Raw genomic sequence first — 20943 nt, 5'->3', positions numbered from 1 at the left:
GAAATTAATTAATCAATTTCACCCCATCCCAAATTGAATAAACAATTATTACCAGGTCTGGTCTGTGATTTATCAGTTGGCTTTGGTCTTGCAGAAGTGAGACGTGTTTTATGAGGTGCTAAAAGAAATCAGGTTCAGTTTAAATGTTACATGTAAAAGGAACACCAATACTGCAGCGTAATTTGCCAGAAAAAAGGTCCATGCACCAATGTGATACAGCAAAATGGACATATGAGAATTCTATGAGTTCCAACCCAAAATGCACACTGAAAATGCTAGTTTCTTTAGTGGTCAGATGACTCCATCATGCAGTCTGACCAGTTACATTCATGTTTAGGTTTAGGAAAAGATATAAAATATTTACAGCCAGTTACCCAACTGTATATGGATACAGAGTTAGCTCTGCAAGGTATCCATGGCCTTAAGACATTTAATTAGGTTCTGTAAAAAACAAACAAACAAGAAACCTCAAAATAAAACAGCAAACTGACAACCCCCCCCCCACCCCCCCCCCCAAATCAAATACTCAGATAAAAACTTGAAACATTAAAATATTGCCAAGAAACCAACTGGAAGCATTCAATGCAGACACTGTGTAGGGCTGCTGAAGCATAGTGTCATCATCAAGGTTAAAATCAGAAGTCTCCAACCTTTTCTTATTCTTGCCTTTCACTTGCCAAATAATTTTGTTATTTTAGTTGTTACAGAATCTGGGTGAATTACACTGAAAGCTGAAAGCATAAGCAGTAGCCAGTGTCATCTCATGCCAAATTATCAACTTCTGCAACTCAAATTTTTAAATAAATAGAGCTAGCTATTTGATATTCAAATCTAATAACCATTCTATCCCACAGCACTTAATCCAGCCTCTCTGAAGTGTCAGAGAAAAATACTTATGCAGGAAAGAACATATTACTCATTTTTGACATTTACATTTGGGAAAAGTTTAAACAGATTTATATTTAGTATTTTATAAGGAAAAAGATAGAAGTCAGTTACATTTATGTTTGCTACACTGTACTTCTGACAATCCAATATACAGCACCAATACTGTTTAAAAGCTTCATATAGTCTTTGAGGCAATACTGATTAAACCTTGATTTTCAGAGCAATGAACAAAAAACACTTGATAAGGGGGAAAATAAATTTTCATGTTATGTGTTTGAAATAGTTTTAAAGGCAATAACAAACAGACCATTAAACCTTAAACCGTACCGATTTTACTTAAGATCTACAGACATTCAATACAGCAACTTAAGAAAATCCTAAAAATTACCTGTACTGAACTGTGGAATTTCAGTTGCTAGAGCAGTTTTGGGCTTGGGTAAAATCTGGTATGTTTCATTGGGAACTGAAAGTGGAGACATTATTGTTTATCAAATGCAAATTATTTCCTTTTAAACAGAAGACACCACAGGTTGAAGGGAAGTTCAAACTGTCTTTGTGTAGACCAGAAACAAAAAGAGTCAGTGCTAGAAACCTGGATGAAAATCATGCTTTTATGAAGATAAAAGACTTTTCAAGACTGTGGAGATACAGACAAAAGAAGAAAAGATGATCAGGTAATGCCTTTTTGTATGACTCCTCAGCCTTGTACATGAAGATTTTAGAAAGAATTGCATGAAAGAAAAAATGGCTGGAAAATTAAAACCAGCAATATTTTGTACATGCACTGGAATGTGACTAACAAATGAACACAACATAAAGATATAGTAAGGTATTTTTGTTGATTAAAGTGTAAGTTTAGCCATATAGCAAAAGCAGAGAAAGTAAAGTTTTATGAAAAATAAACTGATGTAATATCCTCATTACCCAAAGTCATTTTGGACCCATCAACAACGTGAACTGTTATAAGGTTAATTGATCCCAGGTGTGTTGTCCTTGGAGCTACAAGAAATAAAACATTGTTCTGTGAGAAGTGAAATTAAAGAATTTGGGTTTCATTAAGCTTCTGTGTCCTTTGCTTCCTAAAAACCTAGCTACACATCTGCTAAGATAATTTTAACAGATATGAGACAGACATGTGTTCTGATTAGTCTGGATGTATTTTCATGCTGGCGGCCAGACAGTACAACCATTCTGCCAGCCTGCCACCAACTTCAGAACAAATACCCTAAAGGTGGAGTTCTGACAGTCTTTGGTCTTTCCCACACGGGGTATATTAATTTGCACTTCCCTAAAAAAATTCTTGTAGTTAATGTATTTATCTCTTAGACATTCTTCCCTCACTCAAATTTGATTGAATTTAGTGAAAGATATCTGTTACTGCATGAAAAGGAGAGACTGGCGGGCAGAGGCCCATGCTACATGTCTTTTTCAGAAATAAGGTTAAAATACGGAAGCTGGCAAGTAACCTACTTACTATCATCAAGGACAGTGGCTAAATAGTGCCATTTGTTTTTAGCAACTTTCCTAACAGTAGTTTAGTTTGCATATACATCATTATAATTATTTAAAATTTAAAGGAAAAGACTAAATCTACAAATTCTGATTTCGAAAATTCTTTCCCTAAATCTAACTACATAGTGGTACCAAAACATGGCCCTTGCTAACTATGACATGATTGGAAATAGCTCTTATTCAATTGAGATTCTAACTTGGTTACTTAACAGAAAGCCTTCCAAAATAAGGCCTTTAGAAAGGAAATATTTTTCCTGGACTGTTCAGTTTGATTTTCACATTAATATATACGTACAGTTCTTGAATGAACTCTCTGCTTAAATTCTTTTTGGCTATACAAAAAGGGCTAGAAGTCTAAGGGAATAAAAGGGAGGGGAATGATAAAACTATTCATTAAGATATTACTTTAAGCTAAAGTATTATCAGTTTGGAGGTTAGATCAAAAAGTAGGAAAGATTAGGAGCTGCTTTTTCTTGTTGTTGTCCTCCCCCAACAATTTCTTTTTCTCCTGTGACCTTCCTACCTAGCAATTTTTATGGAAATAGGTCACACCCGGGGTAAAACTGCGGTATCATCATCCTTCACTATAACTATGCATCCCTAAATCTACAGTAGCTACCGCAAAAATCACTGATAGGAAGAAGGTACCTATACTCTTAGCATCTAGCTGTCGTGGACTGAGATTCTATAACCCAAGTTTCAAAAGTACTTGAGAAATTGAAGCAAACATGTTTAGGGTAATAAAATCCCCCCAAACAAAAGAACTTAATGAAGCTGGCTACAGCAGTATATTTTTATTAAAATTAATAGAATTCCTCACATTTTTAATGGCTACTACCCACCAATTCAACAAACAAATGTTAAAACCCACAACCATCTTAACATCTGCTCTCTATGGAAATTGATGCAGTTCTCTCAGATATAATTCGTTAACATACTCTGATCTGAACAATGATACTAATTTCTGTCTCCATATCATGCATGTCACATGACAGCAGAAAGAGTAATTAAGGCAGTGCCACAATAACACTTCTAAAGTTACAAACTTTAAATTACCAGGTTTAGTCTGTGGTACTTCTGGCTCAACAGATGTTTTGGGTTTGTAAGGAATGAGCAGTGTTTCTTTTGGAGCTGAAAGAAAAGGAAAAAGATTATTATTATATTCTTCAGGAGTCATGATTCCAATGCCATATTTAGCCCACAGAAAATGCATACCTCAAATGCCTGAAAAAAAGACAAAAACAATTCCATGGCTTTCTGGAACCTGAAACAAAATGACTGCCCAAAACACAGAAAAGTTCTAGCACTGTGCTGTAGGATAAGTTGAGTTAGTGGCTAAAATTCTTGCTCTAAAAGAAAAATTAGACCACCGAATTTGGTTGGAAATCTGACAATACAGGCTTCTGACCAGACGTGAGCTGGAGGCTATTTCTGCTTTAAGTCCAGGATAGAACTCAGACCATCTGTATTAAGAAACATGCATGCGTGTAAGCCGAATGCAGGATAGTGGAATGACATTACACAAAATACCACACCAGACCATGTTCTCTAGAATTTTCTCCATTGAAAAATTAATAATACCTGCATCTTAACTTTAAGGAAACTTATTTACCCATTGTTGCCCTTGAATGCTCAGTGGTAGTAGAAGATTTTGTAATAATTGGTTGTGGAGTTGTCTGATGTATTGCTGTTAAGGAGAAAATGTGAAGATTCTTAGAATATTAAACTGTAATAGAAACAAAGTAGCATTTGCACTATTTCTAAAACTTTCAAAATGTCCCAAAGAGTAGCAGAATATCTTAAAAAACAACTGCTGACAGATATTGTTATCGACTAACTTCTCCTCTACATTCCATCTATATCAAAACCGGGAAAAGACACAGCTCCCCATAAGTATTTTTAAGACTACTTTTGTATAACACTTTCAGTATAGCACACAATGTCAGTTGCCAACTGCACAAGCACATTGCGAAGGAGTTCTGTTGCATTTTATGGATAAAAAAACAAAAGTGCTCACAAAGAAGCATCTCTAATTACCAGGAAGTAATCAGAGAACTCAGTCTGTCTAGCCACTGAAATTTGCCAACACCCACATTACTACACTTCAGCCATCATTTGCTATATGTAATAGAAAGGTGGAAAAACATTTTTGATGCTATACTACAAATCCTACTATTATTTTCAGTGTAGCTTTGGCATATTTTAAATTGACTGACTTAAGTGTAATGCATTTGTTTCAGCGCAAAACCAGCTATGAATAATTGCATTAAAAAGGACAAACCCTGAGGCTGAGGGAAAGAATGATTAAACAAAACCACAAAAAAATTAAAAGAATGACTCCATTACCAGGTTTGGTGTGTGGCGCTCTTGTTTTTTCAGATGTTTTTGGTTTGGTATGAATGAACTGTTTTTCAGTTGGAACTGAAATAAAAACAAACAGCACCCAGAACAATAATTAAAAAAACGCACTGCTTTCATGGTACACAAGGAACATAAGTATGATCTGATCTGTAATGAGGGAAATTATGTAAGGGTAAAGCTGAAAACCAATCAGTTGGAATTCCTGCAAAGAAAGGAAATTCAACGGCTGCTGGCACAAACAGACTTCCCCAAAACTATATATAAATTTGTAGCTGTGGATGAAGCAGTGAAGAATATAATCATGAACAGCATACAGTAAAGTAAAAGGGCAAAAATACACAGCAGTAGCCTACGTCTTCCACATCTGCCTTACTTAGGTATCTGAGGACAGGATCTATTCTTCAGTGGACCCTTCATATCAGATTTGATCTATAAATTGACTTCCATGTTCTTATGTGGGAACTATTCAGTCTTGTTATCTTCATAATATTCAGTTAAAAATTCTTGCCATGGAGGAATAATTTACTGGAAAAAGTTATCTTAGGACTTGCTAGTCTGTGATCCACACCAATGTGAGAGGTCCTCAAAATATCTGCCTTAGCCTGTGAATCCTACATCCCCCTTGCTCTGAAGAACCATTTTCTGCATATGAATATTGCATCAGGTAGCCCCAGATGTGTATGACAGGGCACATAAACTTCAGAAAGCTATATAAAGAGCTATCAAATGAATACTAACCTAAGTATCAAAGCATACAGGGAATATATATTAAAATAGAATAATGATGAAAAGCATTTTTCATTTTTCCTACTCCTCAAAAAGAAAAACATGGTTCAAAGATTATTAAGTGTCTATTAATACTTCTATGATCCCATTTTATTCTCAGAAAATCACGGTCAATGTCTACCTCTGAAGCTGGGGACAGAGAATTGATTATTAACAAAGATTGCACAAGCAATACTCCTGCTGCCCAGTGCTGGATTCATTGACCCGTATTTAGTCTACATCTGACATCTGAGATAAGAAGAAAGAATTGTCAGCTAAAGTTTCATATAATTAAGCAAATTTTCCCAACATGGATGACTAAAAGTTAGCAGAGAAGAACTAGTACTAACAACTAGTATTTGATTTGGAGGGTCACATAGTTGGTCTGTTTTGGTATATAGTATGTTATAGTTGATACCTTACAATTTTCTTGCAATTTTCTTCTATAAAATTGTACCATGAGGAGTGAAGCAGAAGAGTATTTTGGGATGACAGTAACCATACCGCAAATGCAGGAATTACAAGGATCACCACCTGCTCTTTAAATAAAGTCCCCTTTTACTGAGAAATATGTAACACCTGAAGGAATTACATCATCCTGACTGGAAAAGCTAGAAGATGAGGAAAAGAACGTTCCAAAGTAAATAAGCTCATGCATTATTACCCTTATCGTGACCAAAGGACGAGCAAGTATCTAGAAACGGAGCAAGATTTCATTATTAGTTTTGAATATAATGTAATGAGCTCTCTCTAAGAATATCTTCTTTAACAAGAATGGAAAATAGAGTAATTATTTATTAAATACACACGATTACCCAATGTAGCCTTTGTTCTTTCAGGAATATGAGGAATCATAGTAGTATCTGGTTCATGGAAGGTTGGAATGATTTCTGTTGGAAAAATCAATAAATGTCAATTTATTGATTGGAAAAGTCAATAAATGCTCAGAATAATGAAGAGACTCCCTTTACCTCCCACCCCCTTAAAAATAAATTTTCAGCACTAAACTATATACACCAAGAAAGGGGTGTTTTAAAACAGCAATGGGTATTTACCCTTAGAGATTTATGGTTACAAAGAGTTAAATTTTTTGTTTGTTTTTAACATCTTGATACTTAAAAAACAACAATAGCAACCCCTCAGTGAAATCACTGATTATTTTATACAGGTCAGTTGCTTTTATGATGGGGATGGGGAGTCTCCTAATCGAAATTCAACTGAAGGGAATCCTCAGTCTAATCTGGTTGAAAACGTGTATATAAAGGAAAAGCACGGCAACAGCTTTAAGAGGCTTCTCTCATAAAAGCTTCAAAAATGTGGTGCAAACAACTGGGGTTTATTCCTCAGAAACAAGCTGTGAATAACTTTTAATCATTGATTTAAACATACAGGTAACTACTATTTCTTCTTCTGGTAATATCTGTATAGTATAAGAAAAAATCTTGAACTGCCATAGTTTCCATCAGTGGTATGACTTAACTGCAGCATGGCAGAGGTTTTCTTAAGCTAGAATGATACCCAGCTAACAGCAAATGTACTGTTGACAACTCCCCTCAACGCTCGCCACTAAAGCAGTTGCTCAGTTATCAACCGCAGCTCAACAAAAGACCAGATAATTTACCAGGCTTGCTGTGTGGAGCATCTGGGATGGGAACTGCTTTAGGTTTAAAGGGAGTATGTTGTGGTTCTTTAGGAGCTGAAAGAAAAGACCTGTTTTAAGCATTTATACTCTTAGAGAAATTAGACAGGTTTATTGCACAGGCACTGCATGCCCCATGCTTGCAAAGAAAAACAAGATCCTTACATGAGAGACGGAAAAATGGAGCGTCAGATACATATAGGAATTTAAAGAGAAAAGAAAATCATGAATGAAAACATGGGTGGAAAATTGATCAAGTAAGCAAAATCTGGAGTCAAGCAACAAAAACTGAAAGAACAGGAACAGCTATAGTGGACATGTTTCCATCTGTATCTCAGAGCTCATAACTGCAATACACATGGCATGCTTCTGCCTTACAACTGTCAAAGGAATTACAATGTGTATGAGACTGAAAGAAATTTTCTGTTAAGACAACAAAACAGCTAGGAGTCTTTCAATACCTGGAACAGAGTTCAGTGAGTAGAAAAGAAAACAAATCAAAACCACAAACAGATGATGTGAAAAACGGACTAATGAAGTATAACTTTTGGTCCAAGGAACAGCAGGGAAAAAATAATAATGACCAGCCCAAGGTAACAATTTTACCTGTTGCTGTCTTTGGTTGTTCAACTCTAAATGTAGTAGGTGCCAAAACTTCATAAAAACAAAAATGTACACAGAATTAGCGATAAGTACAAGTAAAAGGGTAAAATTACTCCCTTTTACATGACTGATTTATTTTCAAATAGAAACACATACTTAAATTTGTTCTTTTATTTTTTAAAATTATTTATTGGTGGAATTAGTGAATATACGGTGACTCAAAAGGAAGGTTCAACTGATGCTTTCAGAACTCCCTGGCATTACAGAGGTTTGGTAGTCCACTAGTACATAAGTCCCTATTGAGTATATTTTTAAGGGTCAAATTCCATTACCAGGGCACACAAACATAAGTGGTTTAAGTTACAGATACTTAGAGTCATACAAAAAGGCCCTCAAGTATGTTTTTCTCTAAGCCTCTTTTGATAGGCGAAGAAGAGAAGCAATTTCTTCCAAGAACATTCTTATAATGCTTACATGTTGTCTACACTGCTATACAGATTATTCATCAGTGACAGCTGTCACATGGCTGAAAAGCATATACAAATCATCAAAACTCAGCCATTAAAAATACGAATCAGCTCTATCTTCCTTTAAACATGTATTTAAAGATCATTAGAAAATCTCTTTGTAATATGAAGAGATGTTAATCAACACTTGATTTTTTTAGGAAAGACAAGCCAAAAGAAAACCCAAATATTCGAGCACAACAAAAACCCAATCTATTTACCAGGTTTTGTGTGTGGTACATCTGGACTTGGTGACACTCTGGGTTTGGAAGAGACTCGACGACTTTCTTTTGGACCTGTGAAGATGAGCAAAGTTCTGAATGTGTTATTGAGGATGATGAGTCAACATAAGTCTTTTGATTTTGTGACAGGAGATTAATTTTCTGCAAAAAAAAAAATTTAGGAAGTATTTCTTCCATTTGAAAATAATCACAAAGAGATCTCTTGTCAGTGCAATCAATATTATTAGTGCAGAGACTAAAGACAAATTGACCGTTACAGTGCAGTGTTGGATTAACTCTCCACTCCTCAGCTCTATCAAACAGAGCTTTCTACAGAGTAAACTTCTGTAGTTCCGACTAATTGTGCTTAAGTGTTTTATATTCCAAAAATCTGCTGCTCATTTAAATCAACTTTGCTTTAAAAAAAACCTCCAGCAAAACAGTCAAAGCAGAAGAAACACGGAAATTTACCACTAATTTTCAAATGGACAGAACTATTTCCAAAGTTTTGGGAACAGGAAAGGATTGTAATTTTACACTTGTAAATAAGTAACTAGAAAATACAAATACCTGTCACATTTATGATGCAAATTTTCCTATGTGCAAGGGCTCAAGATGAGTGTTAACCCCCACATCCCTACCATTATACAGTTATTGACATGTATAAATATCTAGCTGATTATCTTGTTCCATGACAGTAAAACACAGCCTATTCAATAACTATCTGTGTACCTTCAGAGAACTCACTAATTTTGACATTTTTCAAACTGCTAAAACTTTCATGCACTGAAGGGAAAAATATTGGTAAGCTTACTTGCTCTAGTTGGAGGAACACGTGGACTGGGTGATGTTTTAGGTTTGGAAGGCCCATGACGTGTATCTTTAGGAGCTGGAAGAAAGAAACTAGGTTATACCGTACTAAAACTTTCTGACGTATCAATGCACAATACCACCCATAACTGTCAACACAAACAGCAAAGATTTGAACCAAAGTTATTCTATGGAAGTGATGCAAAAGAGAAGGGTTTTTCTGGAACAAAATCAGGCTATCGAGAAAATAAATAATCTTCTGTGACATATCATCAACTAAGCATGTGACAGAATTACTGGTTCTATTTAAGCAGAGGACTTAAAAAAACATAAAGAAGAATAAAACAAAATAAGTAACTTAAAATACAAAAACACCACTGCTCTGTAATGGAGGTTGTACTGGAATGATTTGCAGTATCAGATTCAAATGATAAAAATTCCTTAGTCGAATGGATCTTCCTCAAGGAATCCTATGACCCAAAGTTCACTGAAGTGATTTTGTTCTGACAGTGGAATTGAGGTCTGAGCTTAACAGAATTATTTTTCAGACCTCAATGAAGGACTGAATTTCATTTAGTAAAACTGGAGGGGAAGGGAAACAGAGAAAGAAAATGTAGAGCATGCAGCATTGCTCACCCAAACCATATGACTAACCAGGACAGTGCCACCTCTACAGAAAGGCTGAGAACGTGTAAGTTAGGATTCTGTTCTGATCTGCCCTCTGCCTCTTATCATTAAATACTGAAGGAAATTGCCCTATCTTACATGCATAACAACTTGAAAGGCACAAGATCCTCTTAAATTTTTTGTAGAAAATAAGAAAAGAGACAGAGAATCTTAACTGTTAAATTATTAAGGCACACACAAAGAAAGGTAACAAATTTTTTCAGGTCTACTCAATGATTTGTGTTGAAGAGGAAAGACAACATGACTGTTAAAGTAAGAAAGTATCATTACCTACTGTTGACTTTGGTTTCTCAGTGCTAAATGTAATTGGTTCCAGAACTGCATTAGCACAATAAAAAACAAAAACAAGTATTAACAAGAACAACCAAAACATTACAGATGTTACTTCCACAATGATACCTCCACAGTCATGCCCACTACAGCCAATGACAGATGGTCACTCCTCCTTGAAACTCAATACACGTCAGAGCATTATGCTGCTCAGAATTGCCTCCAGTTCTGGGCAATAGCTCTAATATAGAACAGAGGCCAAATATAGATCTGAAGATTTTGTAATAAGCCACAAAGAAATTGTGGGTGTTTTTTCACCTTCAACTTTGTACACTTTCTTGACTTATTTCAAGGTTTTGATTCAAACAATAGGTGCAGACTTACTGGAGGGAAAAGGAACCTTAGTTGTTATCTTTCCACCCATTTATCCAGCAGTACCATCTTATGCTGTATATACCTTGGATACCCGTACTGGCTCTGGCTGGGATGGAGTTTATTTTCTTCATAGCAGCCCCTGTGGTACTCTGTTCATGACCAAGACAGCGTTGATAACACACCAATGTTTCAGCTATTGCTGAATAGCACTTGTTACAGCATCAAGGACTTTGTTTTTCACTCTGCCCCTAAGCCAGTAGGCCAGGTGGGCAACATGCTAGGAGGTGACACAGCTGGGACAGCTGAACCAAACTGACCAAAGGAATATTCCACGTCATATAATGTCATGCTTAGCAACAAAAGTGGGTGGTAGACTTTCCAAAGGACCCATTGCTCATAGATTGCCATAGGTCTGCTAGTGGGATGTGGTGAGTGGTTACCTTTGTATCACCTGGTTTTTCCCCTCTTTTATCCTTCCCTTGTTAAACTGACTTTATCTTGAACTACGATTGTTTTCCCTGTTTTGCTCTTCTAATTCTCTCCTCTAGCCACTGTGGGGTGGAATGAACAAGTGTCTGGTGGGTGCTTAGTTGCTGGCTGGGATCAATCCAGCACAGTACCTCATGCAATTGCTATTGTGAGTTGTGTAACTTTATTCCTCCATCCACAATTAGCCCAGGGTTGTATAAAGCTCTATAGCAAGCTGTGTAAACAACATTATAGAAAGTATTACACAGGCTTAAATGTCTGCACAATGTAAGGGCTGTGCAAATGTGAACTGGAAAGTATAAATGAATGATTGGGCCTAGGAAAGAAAAACCAACAACACAATTTGAGATATACAGGAAGAAACCCTTCTTCTTTGCAATTACACACCTCCTTTTCACCTTCACTTTCCCAAAACCCAAGCAAATTCACACGAAAAGACCTATTTTCACTGACAACTGCACAGAAAGTGCCCACTGTTTTTGTGACTTAAAATGTAAAAAAGAACTGAAGACAGAGATTTGAAACTTACTAGGTTGCTTGTAAATTCCACATGCCATACTGGATTTTATCCTTCAAGGAATGCTCAAACATATACGCCCAAGGGATACATATAAATCTGAAGCTCCACTGATCACAGTAGAATTCATAAGGCACACATATCAGTGTGATAAGATAAAGAAGCAACGTACTTACCAGGTTTGGTTTGTGGCACCTCTGAGCTTGGTGGTGTTCTAGGTTTGGAGGGAACAGGCTGTGTTTCTTTTGGAACTGAAATAAAAAAAATAAAATGCAACTATTAAAATCTTTCAAGAACCAAGACTGATAGAAGGCATAATATTAAAAAAGAATATATGCCTTTGGGACCGTCTGGAAACACAAAAAGCTTGTATGAGTAATGGAGAAATATGAATGTCTGGTACATGAAGAAATAATAATGTTGATGGAGAACCTCTGTAACAGGATAACATAAAGCAAGGCCAGTATGGATGGACTCATATAAAAGATGAAGGAGCACATGACAGAAACGGAGTACAGAAACACGTAGTCAAAGGTAGATTTTGGTGCTTCCATCCACTCTACAGAACACATTTGTGTGAGAAAAAACAAACCAGATGATTATGAATTGTTAGTGTAAAATCAGACACACACACAAAAATCTTACAGAAGGACTAAATTTAATATTAAAACTTATGACAGTGGAGTACAATGTGATGCTCGGTGGATACTGAGGAAAAAAGATAAATGTGATGGTTCCTGTAGGTAAAACTGTTACCTATTGTTGGTTTTAGTTGATCAGTTCTAAGTGTTATAGATTCCAGGACTGTATCAGAAACAAAACATAAAAGCTATTATAAAAACTGAAGAGAATAATTCCACTTACAATTAGTATTACTTGGCTAGTAACTGCATTTTGAATGATATACTATGAATACTGCTTCATACAAAAACTGCTATATTAAATGAAGTCTCCAAAAAAGCAGTGTAAGCTGAAACATAATGTGAGCTTAGTTCTCCCATGGGCTTCAATGAGATATCCAAATATGTATCACCCCCTTAATCTGAAAATGGCCTTTTAGGAACATAAATCTTTTCCCCTTGTGGTGTATTTCAAATGCAGTTTATATATATACAGTTGGAAACAGAGACCACTTGCTTGTTTTCTGGATGCTATATTATTAAAGCGCATTACAGTGTATTGCATTGCATGATCACATACTCCAGCTCTAAACTGGTATGGGTCTAAAATAAAACTGTGTGTTTAAGGGGCATAAGGATGTGAAATTGATGCTATTTTCTTGCATTTCCCACATTAGAAACAGAGGCACAACAGAAATGGTATCCCTGTCTGTGTCAATTCTTCTGTATGGGTAATAATGAAAAAAATTTCTTAGGATCTTTTAAGACAGTCACAAGATAAGTGGATGATTCTGTAAAAAGAGTTCTTTATATTAGACATTCAATAATAATAATAATTAAAAAACCCAGTAACTTTAGGGAAAAAAAAACCAAGCCAAAAAACCAAAACACAGAACAACACAAACCTGTAATATTTGTGTGACAAAACCATGTTTTGAGAAGGTCAGATTACCATAATAATGAAAAATGGCCACAGAGATAAGAGAAGTTGCATTTTAAGCTGTAGTTTGAAAACAGTGTTTTACAATCAGCTGCCATGGTTAAAAAATTATGAGAGAACATGGTTTTGACTGCTTTCTACATGAGAAAATCACATTTAATAGGTAACATCAGCTTTCAAAAATATTGCTCCATTTCCACAATTTCAAGATCTTCAGTAAAGTGATTATCATGACATTTTTCACGTTTACCAAAAGATAACATATGTTGGTATTTGATAACCTTGTTGATATTACCAACTGGATAGCAGAGGACAAAGAGCAATTTTTTCTGTCTACAACTGAATTCAACTGCACTCACATTTAATGACATAGTACAAAAATCCAATATTTTGCAATATGGCATAAATGATCATGAACGCTAATAAATATTAATAGTTATAAACAAATAGTAACGATGCACTGGGTAATTTACTCATTCATGCAGAAAGTAAGATGATAATGAAATTAAGTAATTGTGACTTAAAAAGGAAACCTATTTATTCTAACAATGCAAAGCAATGCAGGAAAGACTTGTACCACCTAAGTAGCCATAATACATACTTTAATTGCTAGGTATTTGCTTTAGTCACCACTGTAACCTGAGTTTAACAACCGTTTTCTCATGCTGCTGCCAAGAAGCAGCAGGGATTTCTTCTTTTGCATGACGAAAAACACCTAGTGAATGTTACTACTCCTGAAAACTGCAAATATATCACTGAACACACAGCAGAACAGAACCGCTTTATGTTTTAATTGGCTCAGATAATGAACTAGCTGCTCAGAAGTATGTTTCAATCCAATATAAACTGTATTAGAAATAATCACACAAAGCAGTTTACCATCCTTGGCCTGTGGGATATGAGCTTTGGGTGAAGTTTTAGGTTTAGAAGGAATATGTTGAGTCTTCTTTGGAGCTGGAAGAGAAAATGTGGGTAATAAGTTGGTTAAATTGCACAGCAGTTAGTGTCTGATATCAAGTTGAACACAGAAACACAGAAACCTCACCCCTGCAACAGAGGAAAAAAAAGTCTCTGTACAGAAGTAGGAAAGAAAGTCAGGTAATACTCTCTGTATGTTTACAACATGAAAAGAGTGGAATTTTAGTAATTTTTGAAGCTCAGGTTTTGTTTTTTTAAATAAAAACTAGAACAAGCACAGGCAAGCATAACTACGAGAAAGGGAATTCAGAGCTGCCAGCATCATTTTCTTAAAAAAAAGACACGTTCCAACTGTGGAGAGAGCACTATACCCAACTGTCATGGATGCCAAGCAAGAGAATTACCTAGAAGAAAAATGAAGTGTAATGAAACAATCCTAAGGCATAAGGTGATTAACTTCAGTGATGCTTTCTGTGATGAAAAAGGCAAACACAACAGCTTGCTAAGGAAATATCATTACCTATCGTTGACCTTGGTGGTTCAATTCTATGTGTAACGGGTTCCAGGACTGCAACAGAAACAGTGTGACAGGGTAAGTATGGAACATACTCCAAAAAACTTAAAATTGCTCCACTTGTAAGTATAAAAGCAGGTGCTAAGACTACACTACAGTAATGCAGATATTCAAATTAATTTTACTTTTTAAAACCATGGACAATTAAACTTCCTCTAATAATACAGGTTCAGTAAGAAAAATATAATTGCACAAAGTTGATGGCAATGGAAGCAAAAATATGTTAATAGAAATCAGTAAATCCTAGAACAAGTAAGGGAAGAGATTACACAGCTTAACTCAGAGGCAGCGAGGGACTCTTGATATACAAAAATACCAGGTATCCCCAAAGTGAAGTGTGCTACTACTTGAAAGTGGAATGCTGACCATGACAAAACATTTGAATTTTTCCTCTAAGATGAGCAGTCAAGCAGAGGACTAATAGGCTGCTATTGGTACAGCTATATAGCCTCTTAGTGTTTTCTTATTATATCCTCTTATAATTTGGATCATAAATCCAATACATCATGTCCTTTTCCTCCTCACAAACTATGCCAAATTGGGGGGGGGGGGGGGGAAGAAAAAAAAAATCACAACCCTAAATTACAAATGGCAGAATCTTGCTTTCTGAAGCAATTTGGTTTCTCTTTGTATAAACATTATCCCAAAATAATGAACAACAACTTTCTTCCCTCCTCCAAGAAAGAAAAGTTGAAGTTTTTCACTTTTTTACTTTCTGTGCTAGTAGCAAGCCTCAAAGTACACAATTTCAAAAGAACTGCCCTATCAGGTTCGGCTTGAAGTGTTTTGGTTGTAGCAGATGATTTGGGCTTCAAATGTGTGGACTGTGATTTCGGGTACTGGAAAAAATTTGGTTTGCAAAAACCAGTATTTAAGCTGAAAGGAAATGGTGTCCCATAGAAGAATCATATTCACATACAGCAATGAAGAATTGAAGTATAGGAAATGACCTTCAGTTTGTATCAATGAATAAGCACATTAAAAAATGGTGCTATGGGTTCAATGCATGAAATAGTATATGGGCAAGACAAGCAGACAGAGCCTGTGAAGAAAGGTATAATCAAAGAATTGGATGTTCTTCTGCAGCAAAATTAGATTCTGAGAGTTTAGCCAAAAGCCAAAGAAGAGAGAGCTAAGAAACGATACTTAGGAAACATTGTTATCCAATGTCGACCTTGGCAAATCCAGGTTGTTAGAAGAGTTTTGAGAGTACTTTATGAAGTAGAACTTGTTGCAGTTGGAAACAGTGAATCTAAGTGATTTGTTGCTAATTAAACAAATTTATTTTTATTTAATAAAATCATTTAAGAACAGACTAAAAGCCATCCTTGCCCAGTAAAGTATTATATGTGTAGTTGGCTTCATCCAGGTTTTAAAGAGCAAAGCTATACCTCTGAAAATATGATAAAGTGCTTCTCAGAATACAATCTGGAAAGTGTAAATGCATACGGTGACACAAATCTTCCTTTAGCATTTGAAGGCTCACTGCAAAGGACACCTTTGTTCTTAGTCTACATTAAAAACATATTTATTAAGCACATCACTAAATATATATTCCCATACCAAAAAAGGCAATTATCATGTATTACTTTATATAAACTTTCCTCCTCTGTAAAACTAGAATTACTTTATTTTCTTAAACTGAACACAAGTTTCCATGGATTACTTGAAAAGATGCAATATTTTCTGTAAAACCAAGAAATTATCAAGCAATGCTCAGTTATGTGCAACAAAGAACTCCCGCTTCTGCAGAAACTGTTCAGCAGTTTGAGTTTTTAAATGTGATTTTTAGATTAAGTATATTATTTTTGTATTTAATAAAATCTTTATTATTGCAATGATTATTATTCTTTCTTTTTCTAATGTAATTGAAACTTCTAATCAGATACCTTTGAAGTGATATCCTGTCTTCTAGAAGACAATATCTCTACACTAGAAACATGGAGAAATAATAAAGCACCAAGACTGTATTTCCATTTGTGGGGTTTGGACTACATATGAAAAGGCAAGAAGCTTACAGGAAATGGTGTTTTCAACTGCACATATTATCAGACCAATGAAAAGAATGACTAAAGATGATTTGTAATCATTACCCTCTGCCGTCTTTGGATGTTCATATGTGTAGGGACTCCTAGTAGTGACTGACACAGGAATGGTTGCTGCTGGAATAAAGAGAATTTTCTTGAGAGAAATACAGGTGCATCTATATCAATTTCTCAGCTTCTGATATGGCTCAGCTGCTCTTGCTTCCCAGTTAAAATGTGCCTCCTCCCCACTATTCAAATGGAAACACTGAGTAAGTAGTAAATTTACTGGATGTTCTTAAGCAACAGTAACTACCCTGTGCAGCTTTTGCTGTTCTTTGAAAATAAAAGGTGCATTTATGCTACAGGAACACCACTGGCAGGGGAGCTCTCTGAGTCTTCATCTTCCCATTTTCCTGGCATTTTTTTTTCTCTTTATTGCTGTAGACCACTGAAAAGAAAGAGTTCCAGAGAAACTTTTTTTCTTTGGGAAATCTTTCTGTTAATTTTCCTGAGTTTCTTCCACAGTAATGCAAAGATTAAATATCAAAGATGTCAGGTGTAAAAACTGCAAAGTCACAGAAAGTAAGGTTGAAAATCCCAGTAGGTTATCTAGTGCTATATTAGATAATCAAGTTAAAAGCTTCTAATCTCTTTCCAGAGTAATTAATTAGCTTTGAAAGGAAAGAACTCCAAAGACTCTGAAAAGTATAAAGAACTTTGAAGACAAAGTTGGTAGAATTGTTTCGTATTAGCATGACTTTACAATCGGAGTCCATTTTCAATCCTAAATAAATCTACAATCATTAAATAATCAATGTGCTCATCCAGACCTTTGAACTTTACTTCCCTAGTTTACTCTGCTTTGATGCTTCTCAGCCTATGTTTTATTACCTATACCTCCTGGTGCTCTCTCTATCTTTATCATGATACAGATTTTAATTAGGAAATAAAAAATGATTGATGAATATTGTACAATGTGCCTCAAACTTTATTTTTGGACATACTGACAAATTGTTATGTTGAAGTTCACAAACATTTTAAGACTCACAAGTACATTAATTTTGAGGAAGTTATCTTAAAACTTTTGAATACAATAAAATCTGAGACCTAAACCTTTGAAAACTTGATCAGTTTAGATATAAAATTACTCTGTTAATTTAAAACACTCTGTTTCCTTGCATGAAGGTTTATGATGGGGGGATTATAGTTAGAGGGACTTTGTTTCAGTTTAAAAGACTGAATAAAGGAACTGACATGTTTCATTCAGAATTTTGAATCTTCCCTCATTTATTTACTGGCATTTTTTACACTTAATGATTGATGTACTTAATACTATTGCGACTACACTAAGAAAGCAAAATACTGTAAAATGTCTTCAGGACAAATAATTTGGGCAATTAAGTAAACTGGTTGCCCAGGGAGGTTGTGGATTCTCAATCCCTGGAGATACTAAAAAATTGTCTGGACATGGTCCTGGGCAACCAGGTCTACGTGGCCCTGACTGAGCAGAGGGTTGGACCAGATGAACTCCAGAGGTCCCTTCCAACCTCAACAATTCTTTGATTCTATAAAAGGACATAGCAATTACCCAGCATTGTCACAGGTGATTCTTGATGCAAAACGACTTTAGGTTTGGAAGGACAAGCTTTATTGGGAACTGAAAAGTTGAAAGAGAGCAATTATGAAGTTTTCTTATGTTCTCTGGGAATCTGATCTCTAAAATAACATCCGTTGGGTGTCTCCTCAAGACAATCCCCTTTAAAGCCATGTCACTGAAAATGATAATGCATGAAGTGGCTCATGTGAAGTGACCGCACTATTTTTTTAAAAAGAAAAAAAAAATCTAACCTAGCCAATGCAATGGGTTCTTGCTCCCAACCAGAGGGCTCCGGTACTAGTTGGGGTCAAAAGGTGAAGAATGAGAATACACAGAAGCAACTATGGAAAAATCATTCACTAGTAGGATCTCTTTGTTCCTTGCCAAGTTCTTCTCTGAACTGCCACATGTGGAAGTACTGCTCTGTCATGACAAAGATCAGCAGGGAATTCTTACCTATTTAACAACTGAAGACTACTTTTCTATGCCTGGCAGCACTGACTACTGCATAACATATCTGTGCCTCAGCAGGACACTCTGCTCTAAATCAAAGCAAGGAAATCCAATAAGAAGCATACTAACCTACAAGTTAGGTACTTTGCATATTCTTCCAGAACTAACCTAGGGCCGTGTATTCGTTGCACCATGTTTTACAGATGAAACTTAAATCACTCAGATTTGATTTTACTTTTTCATTTCTTTGGGTATTTTTCAAACATAAAATTCAATGATGCTGTCCTCCTCCAACCCTAAAGAGATTTTGAAAGTCTCTGGTAATGATTTCTTCTCAGCCCATTTTAAAGAAGTTCATTAATGGACATATAATTCACATTTCACATAGACTTTTCTAGATAGAAAAGGTTGAGCTGCGAGACAGATTCCTCAGAAGGATTATGAGAGGAGAAAAGACTGGGAGGAAATAAAATGCCTTTCATTTCCTCTGACCTTTCTGAAAGCAAGGCATCTAAATAAAACTCCCAGACAATGGAAGAAGACTTTGATATAAAAGTTACTCTTGATATTATTGAACAATTTATCAGATTATTGGACAGTAAGCACTGAGCAGGCAGGTAACCTGAGACTTTGAAGGACAGAAAAGAGCAAGAAAGACATGCACCAAGTTATCAAGCAGAGTTTTCATAGGCTGAGAGGGCATGGTTGTCTGGTATGACTATACCAGATGCATGTTTAGAAGTCCTTCCAGCACCCTCATAGTCCTGGCAAGGGAGAGACTGTAAAAGGAACAATTACATGTATGTATCAATCTATCTAACTTTATCTTAACTTCAGTACTGTGTTGAGACTATGGAAATCTAAAAATAGTAGGCAGTTGAGATCCTCCTCTAGAACAGATAAGTTCTGCCCATTTGTTGTCAAAACAGTTCAGCAGCTGTCTTGCAAAAGTCTCACATCACCTAAGTGGAAATGCACGCATGCATATGAAGAATAAGCATTTTGTACTAGAGGCACAAGAGAGTGCAGATTTGTAACACATCTACAGGGACACAACAGAGGGTTATTATAAAAATCTATTCTTGCACTTTTCTGGAAACAAAATGTTGCAGTGCAGTTGGATGCATGGTGGAAAATTAATTATAAATTCCCTTCCCGAAACATGGACAACTTACTTTGTTTAGACAGGGAGACTAATGCTATCAATAATACAACTGAGCACAATGGTTGAGCACGATCACATTGGCAACAAGAACTTATTTTTCATGCAGGCAACAGATTCAATGACCCACATATCTAGAAAAAGAATGAAGCTGCAAACTTTCAGTCATAGAGTTTGTTGGTCAGAAAAACAAAATTTTTTATGTGTTGTTTTGTTTTATTTTTTAAATGAAGTTTCTTGCTCCACTGCAAAATGAGAAATACTTCACCAGAAACAGTACAAAAGTATTATTAACTATAAGACCCAAAATTAACTTTCAGGAATGCTGTTTCACTCAAAGTGGGTCATTCTAAGTCAGTGATCAAGTATGAACTTGACACATATTCTTCATTATTTTGATTTATTATTAAGAAAAAGTGACAACCACTGTCATGGCTCCAATTTCTAACTTAAGCTGAACTCCCAAGGGATGCTGAATACAGAGGAGATCCTGCTCTTTGACCATTTTGCCACCTACCCAAAAGCCAAGTTATCCCCATGCACTGCATATTTTATTCCTCAAATAATAACTTATGAACAAGAATATCATTTGTCCCATCAGAACAAATGAAAAATTCACAAACCTTACTTACAGGAAGACTATTACAAGCTTAATTATGATTAAGAAGTGTTTCTTAGGATTCCATCTGATCCATCACTGAAACCACTAAGAAGGAAAGGATGAACAAGAGGCATGCATACAAATACTGAATCATGCTGCCTTCTCTGTAGTTACATAGAAACTTCTTATATAGCCATTCATTGTGGAAAGATCAATATAAAGTATTGATCTTGGCAGTCCAAGGGTGTAAAACAATTTTATGCAACAGTTCCCAAATGAGTTGGTTTAATACTCTGTAGTTTCAAAAAAGAACATGCAGGATTCTAATCTATATTCACACATAGGCACCTACAGAAGAAACAAATATATTTATTCTAGTATTTTAATACTGGATTTCCTACACTCAAA

General features: G+C 35.6%; 1 protein-coding gene across 1 annotated transcript in view; it reads right to left on the bottom strand.

The window, feature by feature from the left end:
* ABI3BP (ABI family member 3 binding protein) overlaps positions 1-20943 on the bottom strand; it is a 183622-nt gene that overhangs the window by 41006 nt on the left and 121673 nt on the right. Inside the window, exons 37-53 of the mRNA XM_075105227.1 lie at positions 16789-16857; positions 14642-14689; positions 14083-14157; positions 12400-12447; positions 11820-11894; positions 10263-10310; positions 9310-9384; positions 8496-8570; positions 7772-7819; positions 7148-7222; positions 6342-6416; positions 4747-4821; positions 4013-4087; positions 3457-3531; positions 1813-1887; positions 1277-1351; positions 53-118 (exon numbers count right to left, since the gene is read on the bottom strand). Of these exons, the coding sequence (XP_074961328.1) occupies positions 53-118; positions 1277-1351; positions 1813-1887; positions 3457-3531; positions 4013-4087; positions 4747-4821; positions 6342-6416; positions 7148-7222; positions 7772-7819; positions 8496-8570; positions 9310-9384; positions 10263-10310; positions 11820-11894; positions 12400-12447; positions 14083-14157; positions 14642-14689; positions 16789-16857 (1152 nt within the window). The remainder of the gene's footprint in view (positions 1-52; positions 119-1276; positions 1352-1812; positions 1888-3456; positions 3532-4012; positions 4088-4746; positions 4822-6341; positions 6417-7147; positions 7223-7771; positions 7820-8495; positions 8571-9309; positions 9385-10262; positions 10311-11819; positions 11895-12399; positions 12448-14082; positions 14158-14641; positions 14690-16788; positions 16858-20943) is intronic.

Source organism: Phalacrocorax aristotelis, chromosome 1, assembly GCF_949628215.1.
Source record: "Phalacrocorax aristotelis chromosome 1, bGulAri2.1, whole genome shotgun sequence".
In the NCBI taxonomy this organism is placed as follows: Eukaryota; Metazoa; Chordata; class Aves; order Suliformes; family Phalacrocoracidae; genus Phalacrocorax; species Phalacrocorax aristotelis.
This window is presented reverse-complemented; position numbering and strand designations above follow the sequence as displayed.